Consider the following 17,506-nt stretch of genomic DNA (forward strand, 5'->3'; position numbering starts at 1 on the left):
TTGGGACAGGATAGAGATCGTCCAGAACTGAACTTACTGTAGAAATGACTGTTGTATGCCCTGGCGCGGGAAATTCCTTGTAGGCTGGAATACAATTAGACCCTTTTGTTCTTGGGGCAGACAGCACAAGTAGTACAAACCAACTCTGGTGAGGGATGCAAACAGAAAAACTTTTGGATTTGGAGTATGTAAAGTACTTCAAAAACAATGTGCTTTCTTGATAAAAAGAAGAAAAACATGTACTAAGAATAGCTGTGTTGTTAAAATTTGTGCTGGTGTAGGATGCATCTGTCACTGTTATGCAGACTTCTTAATGTCACATAGGTATTAGCAGTTTCTTTGTGCTGGATAATGCAACATAAGATTGAATCCTAGCAAACAGAGCACTGGAGTGTCATTTGGAATATCTCTCACTGTCACTGGGTCAGCTAGAACCATAAGTGAGAGGAAACTATGGACACTGTCCATAAAACTGTGTGCGGTGAGACTGACACCCACCTTGAGACATTCTGAGACTTTACAATGAATGTTGCTGGAAGGGGCTACTATTACCTTAAAACAGCAATGAATGCATTCAAAATGGTGAGAGCCCAAAAAGAATTCGGAGTCTGGAGAGGAGGGTGGGAGGGAGTGGGAAGAGAAAATCATTGTGATAGAAGCTGATGCAAAGGACAGATTTTGTGTTCCTACCATTCTAAAGCTTGACATGCCAACATGTGCAAATTCATATTCATAGTCTGCTGCTCCATTTATCAGTGACTTCCAGTGCTTTGCAACAAATTTCTGCCCTCTGGTGTTTACAGCTGCCTACACTTACTAGCTAAAATCCAACTGGCAAAATTATCAAATAAACCCTTAACATTAGGTTGACAAAACAGTTTTTGTTCCTATGCAAAGTGAAGGTAAGTTATGAAGACAAGGAACTTTAAATGCACTGGTAAGCCAGTCCATTTAGCCAGGGAGATGGCAGTTCAAGGGGGCCCAGCTTTGTGCGCCTGTATGATATGTTACGCGGTTTCATATAAAAGTTAGCCATTTAACTCTCTTCCCCTCCTTTTTTCTTTTTTTCCCCCAGCAATACAGCTCATTCCAAGCAGACAAACTGGAATGCAGCCAGGTGGGAAACTGGCGATCCAGCCCTGCAGTGAACGCTGCCACCATTCAAGAACAAAACTTCCATTCAGAAAACAGTGAACTTTTATATGCCCCATCATATAGCTTGCCTTTCTCTTACCATTATGGACACTTCCCTGTAGATTCTCATGTCTTCAGTAGCAAAAAGCAAATGCTGCCTTCAAAGTTTGGGCAGTCTCAAGGAGCACCTTGTGAAGTGGCTCGATTTTTCTTGAGTACGCTGCAGACAAATGGAGAATGCCAGTGGCATTATGCCAACTCCTTGGTACCCAACAGCCAGTCACCATCCAAAAATCTTCCTGATCAGCCAGTGAACATCATCCGACATAATCTTGCACAGAGTTATGAAGGTGGGTGTCACTTTAAAAAAAGAAAAAAAGAAAAGCAAAGCTGTGGGGGGTTCGGGAAGGATTCGTAGTTTGAAAGTCGGAATTACAAAATGTTTAGGAAAATCAGAAACAGTGAAGTGTAACAAACACTATGTTTATAGTATTTATACGATCATCCCTCTTCACATTACCTTCAGCAGCTGATTAGGAATATTATCAAAGCATCAGGTGCAAAAATGTGTTCACCGGAATACCTTTTAGAACAGGGCAGAGATACCACCTCCTTTAATACTGGCAGTTTACCTTCATGTTTTGCACTGCCAATCAGAGTTATTTAGTGGAATTGCTCAGGTAAGTCATTGCTGAAGTCAGAAAGAAACAAATGTACTTCAGTTCACACACAGAAATGAAAATAAACATGATCTATTTCCATTAAAATTGAAGGTTGTCCTTTCTGAGTATGAAGCCATTCTGAATGTCTTTACCTTACGGTTACTACAGTGAATGAGTAAATGAAATGCACTGTCTTCTGCTTTATTTGAAAATGTCTTCAGTGCTCCTCCCTGATCAACTGCATCATCTCTCTATACAGATGGTCAGCTCAAATACTTTGAAGGAAGCACTGAAGGCATTGACTTCTCTGAGGTGGCAGCCTATAAGAAATAACCTTGCAAAGCTATAAAGTAACTAAATAAACAAGCTCAAGATACACTCTAATCCTTAGATCTCATACATATTACGTCTATCTGCACACGCCATTTTAATTAGTTAAAAATCACTGATGAGATCTGACTGGTTGACATATTGTTATGAAATTAGATGGAAACACTCTTTGCTTCTAGCTTCATTAGGGATGGGACGGAGGAAGCAATAGTGGAAATTTTTAAAAAAGCTAGACAAGACAGGCTAAAGAATCTTGAGTATCAGAAACAAGCCTTAATTCACTTAGCGACATTAATTCACTTAGTGACATGACATTATATATCCTAGATCTGAAGGGAATATCTGCAGATGTTAAAAGCTGAGCTTGCTACATCAGACAGAAGACAGTATCAGACATTGAGGATGTCTCCCACAGAGGAGCAAATAACTTCTGACCAGGGTTTTGTCCTTCACAGGACCGTTTGGCCTCACCTAGCTGATTGACCTCACCCAGCTGACTGTAGCACTTTATTTTACTGTTCTGTGTTTAGGTTGAAAATGAGCAAGACTGAAGCTCTTCTTACAGCCTGGTGCAGGTTAAATGCTTTTGCTGAGCTGATGCTCCTCTAATGTACTCATTTTCTTTTGGTGCTGTGGTGGACTGGGTGTGAAAAAGAGTAGCTTTAGACCAAAAATAAGAAATGGTTTTGTCCTATCTAAAGATGCCGTGTCTTTGTGGGGGAAAAAAAAAGAAAAAGAAAAAGAAAAGGAAAAGCTACATCTTTTGAGGCTAAGTATAAGGATTGAAGTAAATTACCCCCAGTAAGTCTGCAGGAAGAGAGCTATTTTAGGTGTACAGAAGTCCGCCCAGTTTTTTTTCTCTTCTTCCAGACTAACAGATGCCATGAGACTGACAGAGAAAGTAGATCCACCCCTTGCTGGTCAAAGGGTGCATCAGGTACACGCAGAATGGATGTGGAAAGAACAGCCTGTTCAGAGAACAGCCTGTGAAATTGATCGTGGCCATAAAATTTGACAGAAAAGCCCAGTGAGCATAGCAGCAGGCAAGCAATTTACCATCAGTTGGTTGATATGGGCAGATAACTTCTAGCAAATACATTAAGTCAGAAGGATTCCACAGGAATACTGTTAAATATGTTAGGGGGAAAAAAATCCCAATAAAAAACTGCAAGCAACTGCTGGTATTTTTCAATTTCATCATGCATACCTACCTTCACCGTTTCCTCATGAACAGGAAAATGGAGCTGTGATACCAGCAGTTCCTACTTCTGGTTCTACTTCTACTTAAGGTTTTGTTGCTTAAGTTGGAATATGTTGTTCTCTTTTGAGCACAGATGTATTTCAATGGATGTTTAGCTATTAGGCATTTGATGAAAACTGTCTTGGTACGATTAAATCTCCGCAAAAGCACTTACAATTGTACTATTTAGGAAGGAAAAAAAATAAGGTCAAATTCAGGCCTGGTCAGAGATCATTGCTTGAGTTTACACACAGTGTTAAAAGAGGGGAAAGAAAAATGGAGCCTCCACTGCAAAGAGGATTTGTATCTGATTGTTCCAGAGTGTGTTTCCTCCTGAGGTAGAATTAGCCCTGTTGTACTTTTGCTGAGGCTGGTTGCAGGAGAGAAATCTGAACCTTTGGAAGGGACTTTTTGCTTTGAATTGAAAGGGGCATCTGATCTTCCTTACATTGTAAACTGCTGCTTTTTCCAACGGTTCACTGAAAAACTGACAGCCAGTAAGCTTCAAAGCAGAGAGGATCTGCTTAGTGTCATTATCTTCAATCCAAAGACAATGCCAAATATGACATCTGGCAACCGTGTTGGATGCTAGGGCTATTCCACATCACATCCATAGAGGCATCTGCCAAAAATGCCGTAGGCCAGAGACATTTTTCTCTATGGAAAATAGTTTCTTTTGGAGACATCAGAGATTTTAAGATGATCATGCCAAGCCATCAAAGCTCTGGAAAAGCACGTAGCAGATAAAACTGCCTGCAAATCAGATGCTGCTGCCTCAGAATCTGGTTTTGAAGCTTCTTCCACTTTTTTCCAGCTGGCCTAGTCATCAGAAAAGAAACTCACTTCAGAGAAGGCAACCATCTTCTTAGTCAGGGACATTGCCTTTCTACGCTTGAATGGCTACATCACTACTGTGGGTACCACCGTACCCACTTCTCATAAATTACGCTGTTGGCCAGTCTATACAATCTGTGTGAAGCTCAGTGTCACTAATCGTGCCAAAACTCAGGAAATGATGAATGCTACTAAGAAAATCTAGGAAAAAGCTCTGGTCTACCTTCCCAAACCCAAATCTGCAGGTTTAGCCTGTGACTACTGGAAGAAATATATGCTATCTTCTTTGAAAAGTGTATTCTACTAGAGGCAAAGATGTCTTGAAGATCATGTTTTTGGAGAGAGAATAATGGAGAACATAGTCATTACAACATTAGCCCATGGCTCAGATGATTTGCAATTAGGGTGCAGACCACGACACAACGCATATATTGAGCTAACCTAAAAAAATGTCTTTTTCATGGGCATGGACAGTGTTGTATCTTTGTATCTGTTGTATCTTTGCCATGTTTGACACGGAGGAATATCAGCATGCTTTTGGGACACAGGAGTGCGTGACCTGAGCAGTACAGTGGCTCTGCTTGTTGGTCTGCAGCAAAACTCAGAGCGATTGAGTAATTGCTCCTCTTCTCTGAAGGCCCTCTTGTATGCAGGATTAAGAAACATACTGAAACCTCATGGGCTACATGTCAGCATTCAGGTGTTGGCATATTGTCTTTACAGAGCATGTAGTAACTGCCAGAAGCACACTCCTCCAAGATTAGTGTAGATCAGAAAGCCCAAGAAAAATTATGCAAAACAAAGCATGCATGAAGAGGGCTTCAGCTGTGTTCTAAAAATGGACAAGGTTTTTCACAGACAGGATGAAAATCCCTTCTGATGAGGACTGCATATCTTTTGCATGAAGATCAATCCTGAGTACCGATCTTTATTTGCTTTAAGCCATTTCCAAGATGCCTCTCTTTCATTTTTACTGAAATAGCCAGGGGCAATGAGAGAACACGGAGCAGTTCTACCTGTTAACATCTTGGTATAGAAAGGCATGACAGTGAATGAAATACCTTCTCTGCAAGCATCTTTCCCCATCGAGCACCCGCTGATCTTTGACTGCACTATGTAAAAGTGAGGAGGGAACGCTCCTCCCTGCAGCACCATGTTTAAGAGGGGAAAGATCGCTCTAGTATACTACAACTATGAATAGTCATGATATGTTTTAAACAAAGACCAATACCTGTGAAAGCAGCTTCCTGTTCCCACTTGGATGGTCGGATGCTGAATTCTGAGCCAGGTGATGGAGCTCTTATCTCCAGGTTTTCCCTCAACTTGCCTGAGCTGTACCCAATGCGCAAGGTGGGAAAGCAGACCTGCTTGGCAAGAATTAACAGAGACATGATGCCTGAAGGACTGAGTTCACTGTTGCAGTTGTAGGCTGCTATGAATGGAGGCAATGTAAGCAAATATAAAGGGCCTTCTAGAAAGCTACTCCAGTACGATATACAACCTTAGATGTGCAGTATGTCTACCTCACTTAGCGTAGCTGAGTTACTCTGGCAGAAGAGCGGTTGGGAAAGCACCCAAATTAATGCACTGACTTCAACGACCGTAAAGCGTTTTCAGCCCTGGAGAAGTGCAGAATGCGTGGCATCCCCATGCACCTGCCGAGGCAGGTACTCTGGCAACTGCCCCCACGCCAGATGGGTGGAAGCAATCCTGGGGTTGCTGCCCTTCTGCAGCAACACAAAGCAGCCGGTCAGCTTTCTATTAACTTCTGTATCAGAAACTGCCCGGGAGGAGCCTCTCCCAGGGCATCCTTGGGTTTTTGTCTGCAAAGGAAGACAAAAGCAGATTTAAGTCTAGCTCCAGTAACTGTTCTGAATGTGAGCGGACAAAACCGACTGTGCTCTGTTGCGCTGCAGACATGGCTTGCTTAACTGTCTGGTCTAACTCTACAAATGTGCTGACAACTTTAATGGAAGTCTGCAAACAATTAACCAGATGCTTACCTTCTTCCTCAACAAAAGAGACAAAAACCATGTTTGAGAAACAGGACAGAATAAAATGGATAATATCCTGTAGATCTCCCAAGTATGCAAATTTCTTCTTGGTAACGAGAAGGCAGCCATCAGCCCAGCAGAATTTGAGATTACAAAAATGAAGATAGCAAGACGGGGCCAACTGGTTGCTGTGGTGCTTCAGCTTCTTACAAGCGTGAGCTCTAAAAATGGAAAAGGAGAATCTTTTGTTCCGAGATTGGAGTCATAAAGTCACAATACTCCTGCAGTGAGTAGAACAGTCATTGGAGTCATAAAGTCACAATACTCCTGCAGCGAGAGAACAAACCCATCACTCCTGTAGCTCTCTCAGTGGGAAAAACACTAAAACCAGTCTACCAGATAAGTTAAGCCATATCAGTTATATGTCAGTAGCTCTCGACATGTGTGCTTATTTCATCATGTAAAAATGCCAACCGTGGAGTTAAAAATTATAGTAGTATAATTACACTGCTAAAATTTCCAAGTAATACTCAAGGATGTGGTCGAATCCCCGTTTTGATTTGTGATCTAAGAGGGCCATTTTTCAACGGCTGATGAGAATTCAGTTTACTTAGGACTGCATATACAAAATATATACATGGAAATTAAAAAGAGTAACTTGAAAGGTTGTTGTTTCTAGGAGGGTGGTGGGTTGATCAAGAAGAAATTGGATCCAGATTCCTGTTTAAATTCTGGTGTTAATTATGTGGTGCAACTCCCTCTGAAATTAATGAAGCCCTGCATATAAAAAAAAGGTACAATTGAGCTATTTCTGCTTCCTCTGTTATACATGAAGGCTTTGCCAGTCTACTGTAGCACAGGGAATATTTCATTATTAGCGGGTACAGTTACGTCAGCAACCACTAAAGGGGAACTCCAAAACTTTTAAGATGTTGAATAAAATTTTTAGAAAAACAGAAAATCCCTTTTTCAAAAGGCACTTAGGTGTCCAGGGCTTTCAGTGAGCATAACACAAAATAGACTTTAGGTTTAACTTGAGAAATTTGCTAAGTGCCTCATTTAACCTTTAACATAAAACTTTCAAATATGCCTTGGAGGAGTAGTATAACTGTCAAACTGTTAATGGAAGACAGTGCAAAAAAATTACTACTCGCCTAATTTTAGCCATACCGTACAGGAGTGAACCAGTGGCTTTTTTTCTTACCATTTGTAGATAGGAGTGTACAAAAAGGAAAAGCTGCATAAGCCAAGCAGAAAATGACAAAAACAATTCAAATTCCTTCAAGAGTTCAGCTACCATGCAGAAAAGAGAAAACTAAGATTACTCAATATATTTTAGAGGAGAAGCCTGAATAGAAATCCTAGGCTCGTACTTTCTTGAAAATGTAAGAACCTAGCTTCTGATTTTCCATGCACACCCAGTTTAGTACTCCCACATGCAAACAAACGTTCTCAGTGTATGTTGTAAATTACATTTGTATTATACATACAGCTTTATTACATGATAGTACCTTAAAAGCAGAGATGCAACATTAATCAAGACGTATTTATGTTGCTTTTCAATGGATGTTTTTAATATCTGATGCTAGTTTTTCAAAAAGAAAAAGCAAAGCCTTTAACGTGACACAATCTAGATAGTGCCTGTGTCACAGACAGATATCACAAATTAGATACTCACACTTCAGTATCTAATACTACACACTCTTCTTTCCTTGCGAGGTCAAGTATCCAGTATACTTTCATGGTGATGGGAAGAATAAATTCTGTTTTACTGTAATAATTGAATCACTGATATGTAATAAACATTATCATTTGATAAATTGTAAATTTGGTAAATTGTTTGATAAATCTCTGAAAGAGCTTACTTAAGGCCAAGGTTTTTCATAGCAGGTCATATTTCCAAATATTTCTTTGGTTTAATTTTCCCGATTTAACCATCTTAATAATGGCAGTGGTTTGTAATTACTCAGTCAAATAAACAAGCGGGCATTTCGCATGGAAAATCTTTTCAGAATTGTTCAACACTGTTGGCCCTTCTGAATGGGTTGGTTTTTTTTTTTTTCACTTCTCAGCACTGCCTTAAAGAGACTTATCCAAAGCCAGTGAGGCAAACGGGAACATCTCTGATGTCTTCACTGGGACTTGGATCTGGCCAAAACCAAATGGGTATTAACGTTCAGTCATAAAAAGTGCTAGAGTCTAACTATTATATGAGCTCATTGTCAGTAATTAACATGTTTTCTCTTTCCTGCAAGTGCCCATATCGAACAGAAGATACAGCCAAGATGCTCTATCTGACAACTTCACAAGCTGCACAGCACCTGTGCCAGGCAGCAGATACAAAGAAGAGATGTATGATTCTGGCATCATGAAAGCCAACAAAATAGAAAGTAGGATTCAGCCACCTCACCACCTCATTAAAGAAGAAAACAAGTTAGCTTTTAACAGAGACCTACAAGAAAAAATGAGCATTAATGAAAGTCCTTTTTCAAACTCAATAGCTAACTCCTTGCTGCCAAAATCGGAATGTTTCCAGTCAAAAGCTATAGGACAATTAAGTCATCTCCTGCCCATGCCCTCGGTATATGAGCAAACAAGAAGGATTTGTATGAAAGAACCCAAATACGGGCATATTAATCACCATGCTACAAATCTAGATGAACTGGACAGCGATGAGAGAATGACTGTAAAGCTCGATCATGACTCCGAAAGTGAACGTGTGATGGATGTGAGACCCTCCGGACAAGTGCCATTTGTGCTTCTAAATTATCACCATGTTTTAGCCAAACACGGTACATTTCAAACTTCATCGTGTACAGCGACAGGACATGTAGGAGAAAATTACGGATACAATTCCGAGGAAGTAAATACATTTATTTACAAAAACCAAAGCCCCTCCTCAGCTTCTTCTCCAGAAACCCACAAGGAATCTGCACTACCCCATTATATTGGAACTTCTGTAATAATAGCCAATGGAAGGTGACGGTAATAGAGGAATATTTACATTTAATTAGGAAGCCAAACTGTAATGATTTGCAAAAAGCATGAGAAAACATGGTTACATTTACTGAGCATAGCTGAAGGTCAATGAGGGACAGACTCGTGTGTTCCCGGCAAACCACGTGTAACAGTACCTTCAAGGTCAGGAAAAAACCCCTACATCTAGCTTCAGTGCTTCGTTGTCACAGGTTAAGCTCTGGTGCCAGTGAGAAGACATGTTACAGATCTTATTTTTGTTATTTTATAGTGTGCAACAAAATTAAATGATAGGTGTTATATGCAGAGATTTATATGAAGAACATTTTTTTTTCCTTAACCCCTCCTTCTCAAAATACATTCAAGATTTTTTTTATCATTATCATAAACTATACACTCTAGTTTAGGTATTTTTAACAAACTGTGTGAAACCGTACATCAACTCTCCACCCATGCGTTAAACATCCCGACAAATGAACTTTGTTTAAAGAGTGGTGATTTTTGGTATCCATAATACAGCTGCACTAACTAAACAGAACTCAGTTTGGAAAAAGCTTATTTATTAATTATCCAAAAGTTTTTAAACTAAATAAATCAAATCTAAATTTGATTTCTTTAACACAGATTCCAGTGTTCTGAGATTGTTACCACCAGCATTTATCTTGACAAATTAATACATACAAAGGTACGCATTAAAGGGTTACAGGTCTTGTCATGGCAAATTGGGACAAATCACGTAGCAGGAACTGAAGACTATTCCCCATAAAAATGTTGTAATAAGAAAAGGAAACTTCTAAAACGTGTGTTTCACTGAGTATTCTGGGAGAAGGCTGTGCAGATTTTCAAACCAGCTAGTCGAAAACACACCTTAATAATAGCACCAGAAATGTTTTCCTTATAATCAAAGGAATAATGAACGTTTATGCTTCATTTTAAACTTACCAGGAGACTTCCGAAGTTTGAAACATTCAGCTTTTAACACACTGAACTTCCTTAAGCATAAATCTCACTGTCAACACAAAGGTAAGATTAATATTCGACTGATTCGTGCACTTCACAAATAATGTCAGTGGACAATCCGAATGCGGAAAGTCGAAAGTCGTTGCACAAACCCCAAAGTTGCACTTGAAGCAAAGCAGAGTTTGAGGACGCCGGGGTTTGGAACTGGAACGCTTTGCACACATCTCCATTTGTGCCAATTAACTGTAGCAAGTGAAAAGCGTACAGCACACATTTACATTTTGCCCAGCCTATTAGGAATAGATTTCCCCCCCTTTTTTTTTTCCTTCTTCTTTGTAAATTTACAATTTACAAATGAGGAGACATATGGATCTGTGTGTGTTTCACTGACAAGTCAGTCCACTTTGTTTTCAACCACTTCCCCAAACAGTGTGTGCTCTCGATAAAACAATGATTGACTCCCTAAAGAATAGCCCTAAATACCAACAATAAAGGTTGTTGTAGGGCTGAATCAGCTGTACTTAGCTATATGTCTTAGCCCAATTCAAGGCTAATTTACACTTTAAAAACTTCCTTTCTGTTATCAGACTCTCTCTAAAGAGACCTTTGCTGAAGAAAATGCTTACCTGGCCTGGGCAATATGGAAAAACACTTGCGCGGGGATTGCGCCTTGTCAGATAAAAATGTAATGAAATACACGCTTTTCAAAATTACATGTTCTCCATCTTTTATATGCAGTAATAATATTCAGTCACCTCCTCGTATGCATGAATACACTTGTTGCTATGAGTACACAAAAATACTTTTAAAACGTATGTTTGAAAATGATTTTCAGTACTTTTATTGCTTCCTATTAAAATGTGAACAGAGAAGGCTTTATTATGAAATTAAATTGATGTTCACTTGGAAGCTCAGTTGTCTTTTTCATTTACTAAAAAAGCACAAAAAATATCTTTTGTAATAAATCTAACAAAAAATACCTAATCGTCCATTACCAGAATACTGACTTAGAAAAAAAAAAGCAGAACCAGACCAGCATATTCACTTGCTCAGTGTAACTGCGCTCCTCGCTTCGTCTAGGGCTAGAGAAGTCAGCAGGCCTACAGAAATCTTACGAGTGAATATTATTGTCATTCGGACTTTATAAATTGCAGCGATGAGACGCAAGTTGGTTTTACAGCGGCTTTGCTTAATATCCTTCCCAGCCAGTGTTACCAATAAATGGTCCCAGCTCCTCAAAAGGTACAATTATGCTAAGACTCACTTGCATGTTAATTTTCCTAAATTAAAACCATGCCCTATAAAGGAGTAACTGACATTGTTTGCATCATTAAAAAGAAACCTGACGCACAACTCCCACACTGCACTTTTCTCTAAACCTCGTTAGCGGCATTGCTGCACACAAAGTCAAGCCCATGTATTCTGTTCTTGTACTTCTCACTATAACAACATGTTTTCAGAAACGTACAAATTAGGCTTCGGTTAAAAAAATGCCGTTGATATTTTTCAGTAAAACACCACAAATTATTTTTCCAGCATCGACCTTGTTATTCACACTTCCAGGCTTTATGCAATGAGCCCAAGCAGAGGAGGTGTTCCATCATTCTCCCGCAGATGTTTTGCAGTACGTGATAGTCAGGTACGGGAACTTCCCCTCTTAGGCAATAATGAATCAATTATGCATTCACATATGATAATACAGGGCACATTTAGAAAAGAGCTGTGATTAAAAAAGCAAATGTGTGAAACACTTTTCCTACCATTCCAAAATAGAAACAGCCATTCCACGTTCACATCTGGAATGTGGGTAAATTATATTGAGAGAAAAATACGACTTTTAGTCAGTTAAACTACAGCTGTTCACAGCACAGCCGGACTGCAGAGTGCGGCACAGCCATTGACAGTGGCAATCTTCTGAATAATTGGGAAGAATTATGGCACAGAAGTGGAGTGTGAATTGGAATATATTATGAAAAATAACCTCATTTCTCTCTACCGTACTTGTTCGAGCCACCATAGATACCTTTGTGGTGTGACTTGACAGGATTTTAACTCTTCGGGGAGTTCAGCTCTAGCAAGTAAATGATATGGAGAATGAGAGAGAAAGGGAGAGAGAGAGGGAATATTTTACCAAAATGTGAAGTTGGAAACATTAATCCCATACTGAGATCTCACAGTTTTTATCCTATTAATAGAAACACCACCATGTAAATAATGTGATAAGGGAACAGACTTCTCTCCATGTCACAGTAGCCCTGTAATTTGAAGAAGGGTATTAAAGTAATTTAATGAAATTAAGCACAGCGGACAACAGATTTAAAATTGGAGAATGTATCGCTGAGAGAAAGTGCAGATGAACGGGAAGCCCGCCAGAATAGCAGTATTTCTCTAAAAATCACAAAACAGAACACCAAATATTTTGTCAACGTTTCAGTCATACTGCAGAAACAAAACAGAGAAAATTTTATTATTCCACTTTTTTCCTGAACATTAGATTTTGCTTTTTTTTATATGATGCAGATAAAAGCTATTTGGCAAATGTAGGTGAAAAAGCACGCAAAACAACCAACCTATTAATGCTCAGAATTATATATGTATTCCCTAAAAATGTAAAGCATTTTTGCTTATTTATTATGTAAAACAAAACTGTTAAAATGTTAATAAAATCCTGTAGCCAACGGAAAACTGAGTTGGATTTCTTTTTCACTACAAAACACAGGGTTTCACAAAGAATAATGTTGCATATTTGAAAATTTATTTCCATTGTAATATGTACTATATTCGACAGTTAATGTACTATAAAATACAAGGATTCTTTTTATTTATTGTATTTTAGCCACGTTGCATTTTAAAGGAAGACTCCTGGAGAACTGAAAATACCACAGAATCACTACGGAAGCGCGCTAATGCCCGCTACTCAAACTGCGACATCAGTTTACAATTCTTCCCTGCAGTTCTTTTTCTCTGAGCTGGGTGTTACGTGGCTGCAGCCCCGCGGCACGACATCGGGTTTTGACCTCTGGTCAGGTGTGACCTCAGCCCGCATTTAATTTCTTTGGTGTCTGATCAGCGCGGTGCTTCACTGCCGCAACTTCCGCGTGCAAACCCTTCTATCAAACCAGTTACCCCCAGGAATCAGCTCTTTGCGGCACAAATCTTTTTCATGCCAGATACTAAGCTGTACTTCAATTTTTGTTTTTATTATCTAGTTACTGTTTATAGCAAAGCAGTTGCAGAGAGGAATTTTTTAGCCTGCCAATGTCTTGAAGCTGAATCAGAAAAAGGAAAGAAATAAAATCGCTGTACAATGAAGCAGCAGCATAAAGAATTAAATGCTTTAATTGTTTCTAGGTAATAGCCCTTGAAGTAGATTATATTTGTTGGAAATATTTAACAAAAAAACGCTCTGAAGTCTTATAAAACCTTTTACTAGCAGTGGGATGTACTGCTTGAACTCTTAAATGTTAAGTACATTATTACTTTTTCAAATCTTTGGAAACAGCGTTGGGGCTGACTGGACACAAGCCCCTCACTCCTTCTGAGCACAGACACGTGCCAGCACAGCCAGCTTGCTCGGCAGAAGTTTTCCTATCAATAAACAGTCTCCACAAATATTTTCACAATGTGCAATGAGAAATGTTCTAACAGAGTCCAGGAGGAAAAAAAAAAATGAAGTCACAGAAATACGGACACCGTAATGAATGCTTTTCTGAAAGCACTTCATCAAGAAAATAGTTTAAGATATGACATCAGCCTCACAATGAAAGAGGTGTTTTACTAATCTAGACAGCTGAATGAAATTAAACATTTTCAGTGCATTACTTCTGGATCTGGAGCTGCCTGATTCTCTCCATACCTACGTCCAGAGACACTCTACACCACATTTGTCTGTCCTACATGAAGAACAATAGTAACAATGATTTCCATACAAAAACATTGTGGCTTTCTGGGTGTGCCAAGTTTGGCATGAAAAAGAGCTCGCCTCTGAGGGTGAGTGTGGTACAGGAAGGCTCACGGGCTTTCTGGGCAGGAACAGCTGCTGCTCAGAAGGAGCCGATGCAGCTGCTCGCTCTGCAACGGGAACCTTCGTTGTGAGGTTCTTTGGTTCTTCTGAAGGAAAGGTCAGGTTTGTAACAAACGCTTCACCCAACACAAGGCCCTTTCCTCAAGACAACAGGTAGTTTCGTACACACAGAATAGGGCACTAAAAAGCAGAGGCCGAGGGGAACGTTCCCACAGCGCCCACCTGTTCCCCCCCACACCCACACTTGGTTACTTCTCATTCCCAGAAAGGAAGTTCAACGCTAAGTTGCTTTCCAATGCAAAAATTTTCGGAATAATCTTACAACTCAAAGGGAGAACAGAACAAGCTTTTCATTAAGAAGGCTATAAAGAAATCCAAAAGGAACAACAGCAACCAGGAAATAGTGCAGCATTTTACTATTAAAAAAATCCATCTGCGCGCTGCTCAGACACTGTGGTAGCGTAGCTGAGTGACGGTCTGAATGTTTCATCATTTCCCCCTGTCATTCTTTTACAGTACTTGTCCCTCACGAAGGGAGAGTGCGTTTTAAGGAAGCAATTCAAGTCAAAACCTGATGCACGACCTGGTCGTTGAAAGAAATTTCTATAGTTCTATCAGTCTATCTGGAATATGAGCGAAATCAAAGGTGGGTGCTTCCTCTAGGCACACCCTAAGGTACCAGAACAGAGACAGTGGTTTTAGCTACAAATATCAGGCTGAGGCACAGATCTAAAGCTTTGTAAAACTCTGTGGTTGGAAAACCAGTACCAGAGCTCTGCTTTCCACAGCTGACCTGCGGCGGCACAGGTTGCTCGTGAGCCGCTTGAAGGAAAAGGTAGAAAAGAAGTGATGATGCGCAAGGAAGATATGCCTATGCATACACACACTTTTTATATACGTGTACATAAATGGGTTCTTCTTTTTATTTAAACTTTAATAACTCAGAGTCAAGTGTCACTTCTTTATAATATGCATCAATATTTGCTTCTGAAATAAAGGTAGCTGCCGAAAATTAACAGCCCAAAGCAGTTTTGAAAGCGTCTGGTGGGAAAAAGCAAAAACTGGTGTTCGTGTGTATCATTTTAACTGTGCCAATTAACAGCTGTCTACACGCCACTGTGCTGTTCTATGAGCTGTTGGTGCACGGTCTCCTGTGATGTGGATCACGGGGGAAAACAAAACAGCAGGGAACGGACAACCAGGCACACAAACAAATCTACTGTGATATGGAGCATAAAATCCTAAATGTAATAGGGACAACTTAATTTCTAGCACTTGCTGCCAAACCACCTAACCCCTAATATGTGAGGATTACTCTAAATTACCGTTACAGACTAGCTTCCTTGTTTTAAGACTTCTTGGCTTTGTAACTGAAACAATCTACTAACATGTTCAGATTGTTTATGAGGTGAACTTTAACCTAAAAACCCCATTTTTGGCTAGTAGACAGAAGTCCTTTGTGGAAACCAATTAGGCTGATCCACCTTCTGTAGGGACAAGGTAAGGTAATAAGCAGCGCTACCTACTTGAGGAAATGAAGCTGGCCACATCACACCTACGACAAACTTTTCATTTGCAGAGAACCATTTGAAGTGCCGTGGTGGCCAGGCCTCCTGGCGCAAATTCGCCTCGCCTGGCAGAAAAACCCGACAAGCTGCCGTTGCACAGAAGCTCCCACGTGCCTACTTGGCGCTGCTTTCCCATCGTGACCAAGCTCTTCCGCCTCCCCTGGAACTGTGCAGCCAGCCCCCAGAGCAAGCTACTCTCAGGTCAGCAGATGTCACGCTTCTCGCTTTTAATGGTCAGCAGCAAATCCAGATGCCCTGATTTGGGAAAGGGGGTGACAACAGAAACGACGGAAGAGAATTTGGGCACAGGTTAAAAACCTGGTTTCTCATTTTCAGTGTATAGTTCTTTATGGCAGGGATTTTAAGAGCAGGGCATTTTTCTCTTATTTATTTGCTTAACTTCATTGCTATTACAATAGAATTACTATTAAATTGTAAACTATTTAGACTTCCCTCTCCTGACATGGGATTCTACAATGACTTGGATAAGCAGACTGCAACAGGGTGACACACTGCTCCAGTGGGCTATTCTTAGGGGGGTTAAAGCCTCTTGGAAGACTACGATTCAAAGGACACACGAGATGATCTACGAGATCCAATTGACTAAGAAGAGCAGAGTACAAATAATTTGCATAACCAGCCACAGTTCTTAAGCGCTGATGGAAAACTCCCCAAAAACTCAAGGCAGCCATGACAGAGTTGCTGACCTAAGACCAAAGCACAGGACAGTAAACTGTTGTACAGGCCCACATGGAGAACCAGATCAGCAAGGCTCTACTTAGATCTGACTCTAAACGCGGAAATATATGATGAGCTCTTCCAGCTGTTTCCACCACAGACAATGCATAAACCAGAATTTGGTTTAAAAAAAAACATAGTAAAAATGTAAATATTGTACTGCATTGTGCTCAAGCACAACAAAAACACAGAGACGCAAAAAGGAAATATTTAGCCTCTTCAGTTTCTCAAATACAGTGTGTAATTGAAGAGAAAGTTCTCTTCATTGAAAGGTATTCCTTTGCAATCAGGTTCCTTTTGAAGAACAGACGCTTACAAAGAATGGCAACAGAGATGTGTTCTAAAAGTTAATACAAAAGAATAAAGGCTGTCAGCAATGAGAAATTACCTCGTCTTAATTGTTGAAGTTATTCACATCAAAACCCAAAGATATCAGAAAATCAGAAGAAAAAAAATAATCAAGCTATCAACTACCCTTCCCACCTTTAAGCAAGTTTAGCTACTTGGTGGCAAATACTAAGGAGCCTCCTTGTGCGCTGTGGGCTCTGAGGACCATTAATGCTTTGGGACTATGAGGTTTCTCAGCATGTCAAAAGAGTTGCCGTCTGGGTGCACAGACTCGACACCCTTGCCTTCTTCATGAACTTGAAGGAATCCATAATCATCTATCCCAACGATCCATGCAATCGGACCCTCCTCATCACGGAGACGGACTTGCTTACCACTGCAAATAAAGAGAATCAGACAGTTAGGAATTAATTGGTGGACGCTGCACAAACAATTAAATATAGCTTAGAGGACTAACGTCTAGCAGAATATTTTTATTTCTCACTTCACTGGTTCTTTACAGAGAGTGATTTTCAGCAGCCTTTGCTACATGCTTTAATTGCTTTCTGTGGAAATAACAGAGCTGGAGTTAATCCAAACAGTCAATTTTTTAATAAAGGACATGACTACAGCAGCTTCATCACTAGCTAAACAAATCATTCCCAATTCCCTTTGTTTTGAGATGATACAGGTAAAATACCTAGAAGCATTCTTTAACT

The 17,506-nt window shown here is 40.0% G+C and overlaps 2 protein-coding genes across 5 annotated transcripts in view; one reads left to right on the forward strand and one right to left on the reverse strand.

Annotated features, from left to right (window-relative positions):
- Positions 1-11,037, forward strand: part of SIM2 (SIM bHLH transcription factor 2) — a 64,974-nt gene extending 53,937 nt beyond the window's left edge. For both annotated transcript variants that reach the window (XM_074601903.1, XM_074601894.1), the window contains exons 10-11: positions 1,076-1,484; positions 8,450-11,037. In XM_074601903.1, the coding sequence (XP_074458004.1) occupies positions 1,076-1,484; positions 8,450-9,177 (1,137 nt within the window). In that variant the 3' untranslated portion in view covers positions 9,178-11,037. The remainder of the gene's footprint in view (positions 1-1,075; positions 1,485-8,449) is intronic.
- A 1,533-nt stretch (positions 11,038-12,570) lies between these two features.
- The window catches only part of HLCS (holocarboxylase synthetase), a 126,487-nt gene continuing 121,551 nt past the window's right edge, over positions 12,571-17,506 (reverse strand). For all 3 annotated transcript variants that reach the window (XM_074601872.1, XM_074601865.1, XM_074601881.1), the window contains exon 11: positions 12,571-17,184. In XM_074601872.1, the coding sequence (XP_074457973.1) occupies positions 17,016-17,184 (169 nt within the window). In that variant the 3' untranslated portion in view covers positions 12,571-17,015. The remainder of the gene's footprint in view (positions 17,185-17,506) is intronic.

This window comes from Larus michahellis, chromosome 1, assembly GCF_964199755.1.
Source record: "Larus michahellis chromosome 1, bLarMic1.1, whole genome shotgun sequence".
Taxonomy (NCBI): Eukaryota; Metazoa; Chordata; class Aves; order Charadriiformes; family Laridae; genus Larus; species Larus michahellis.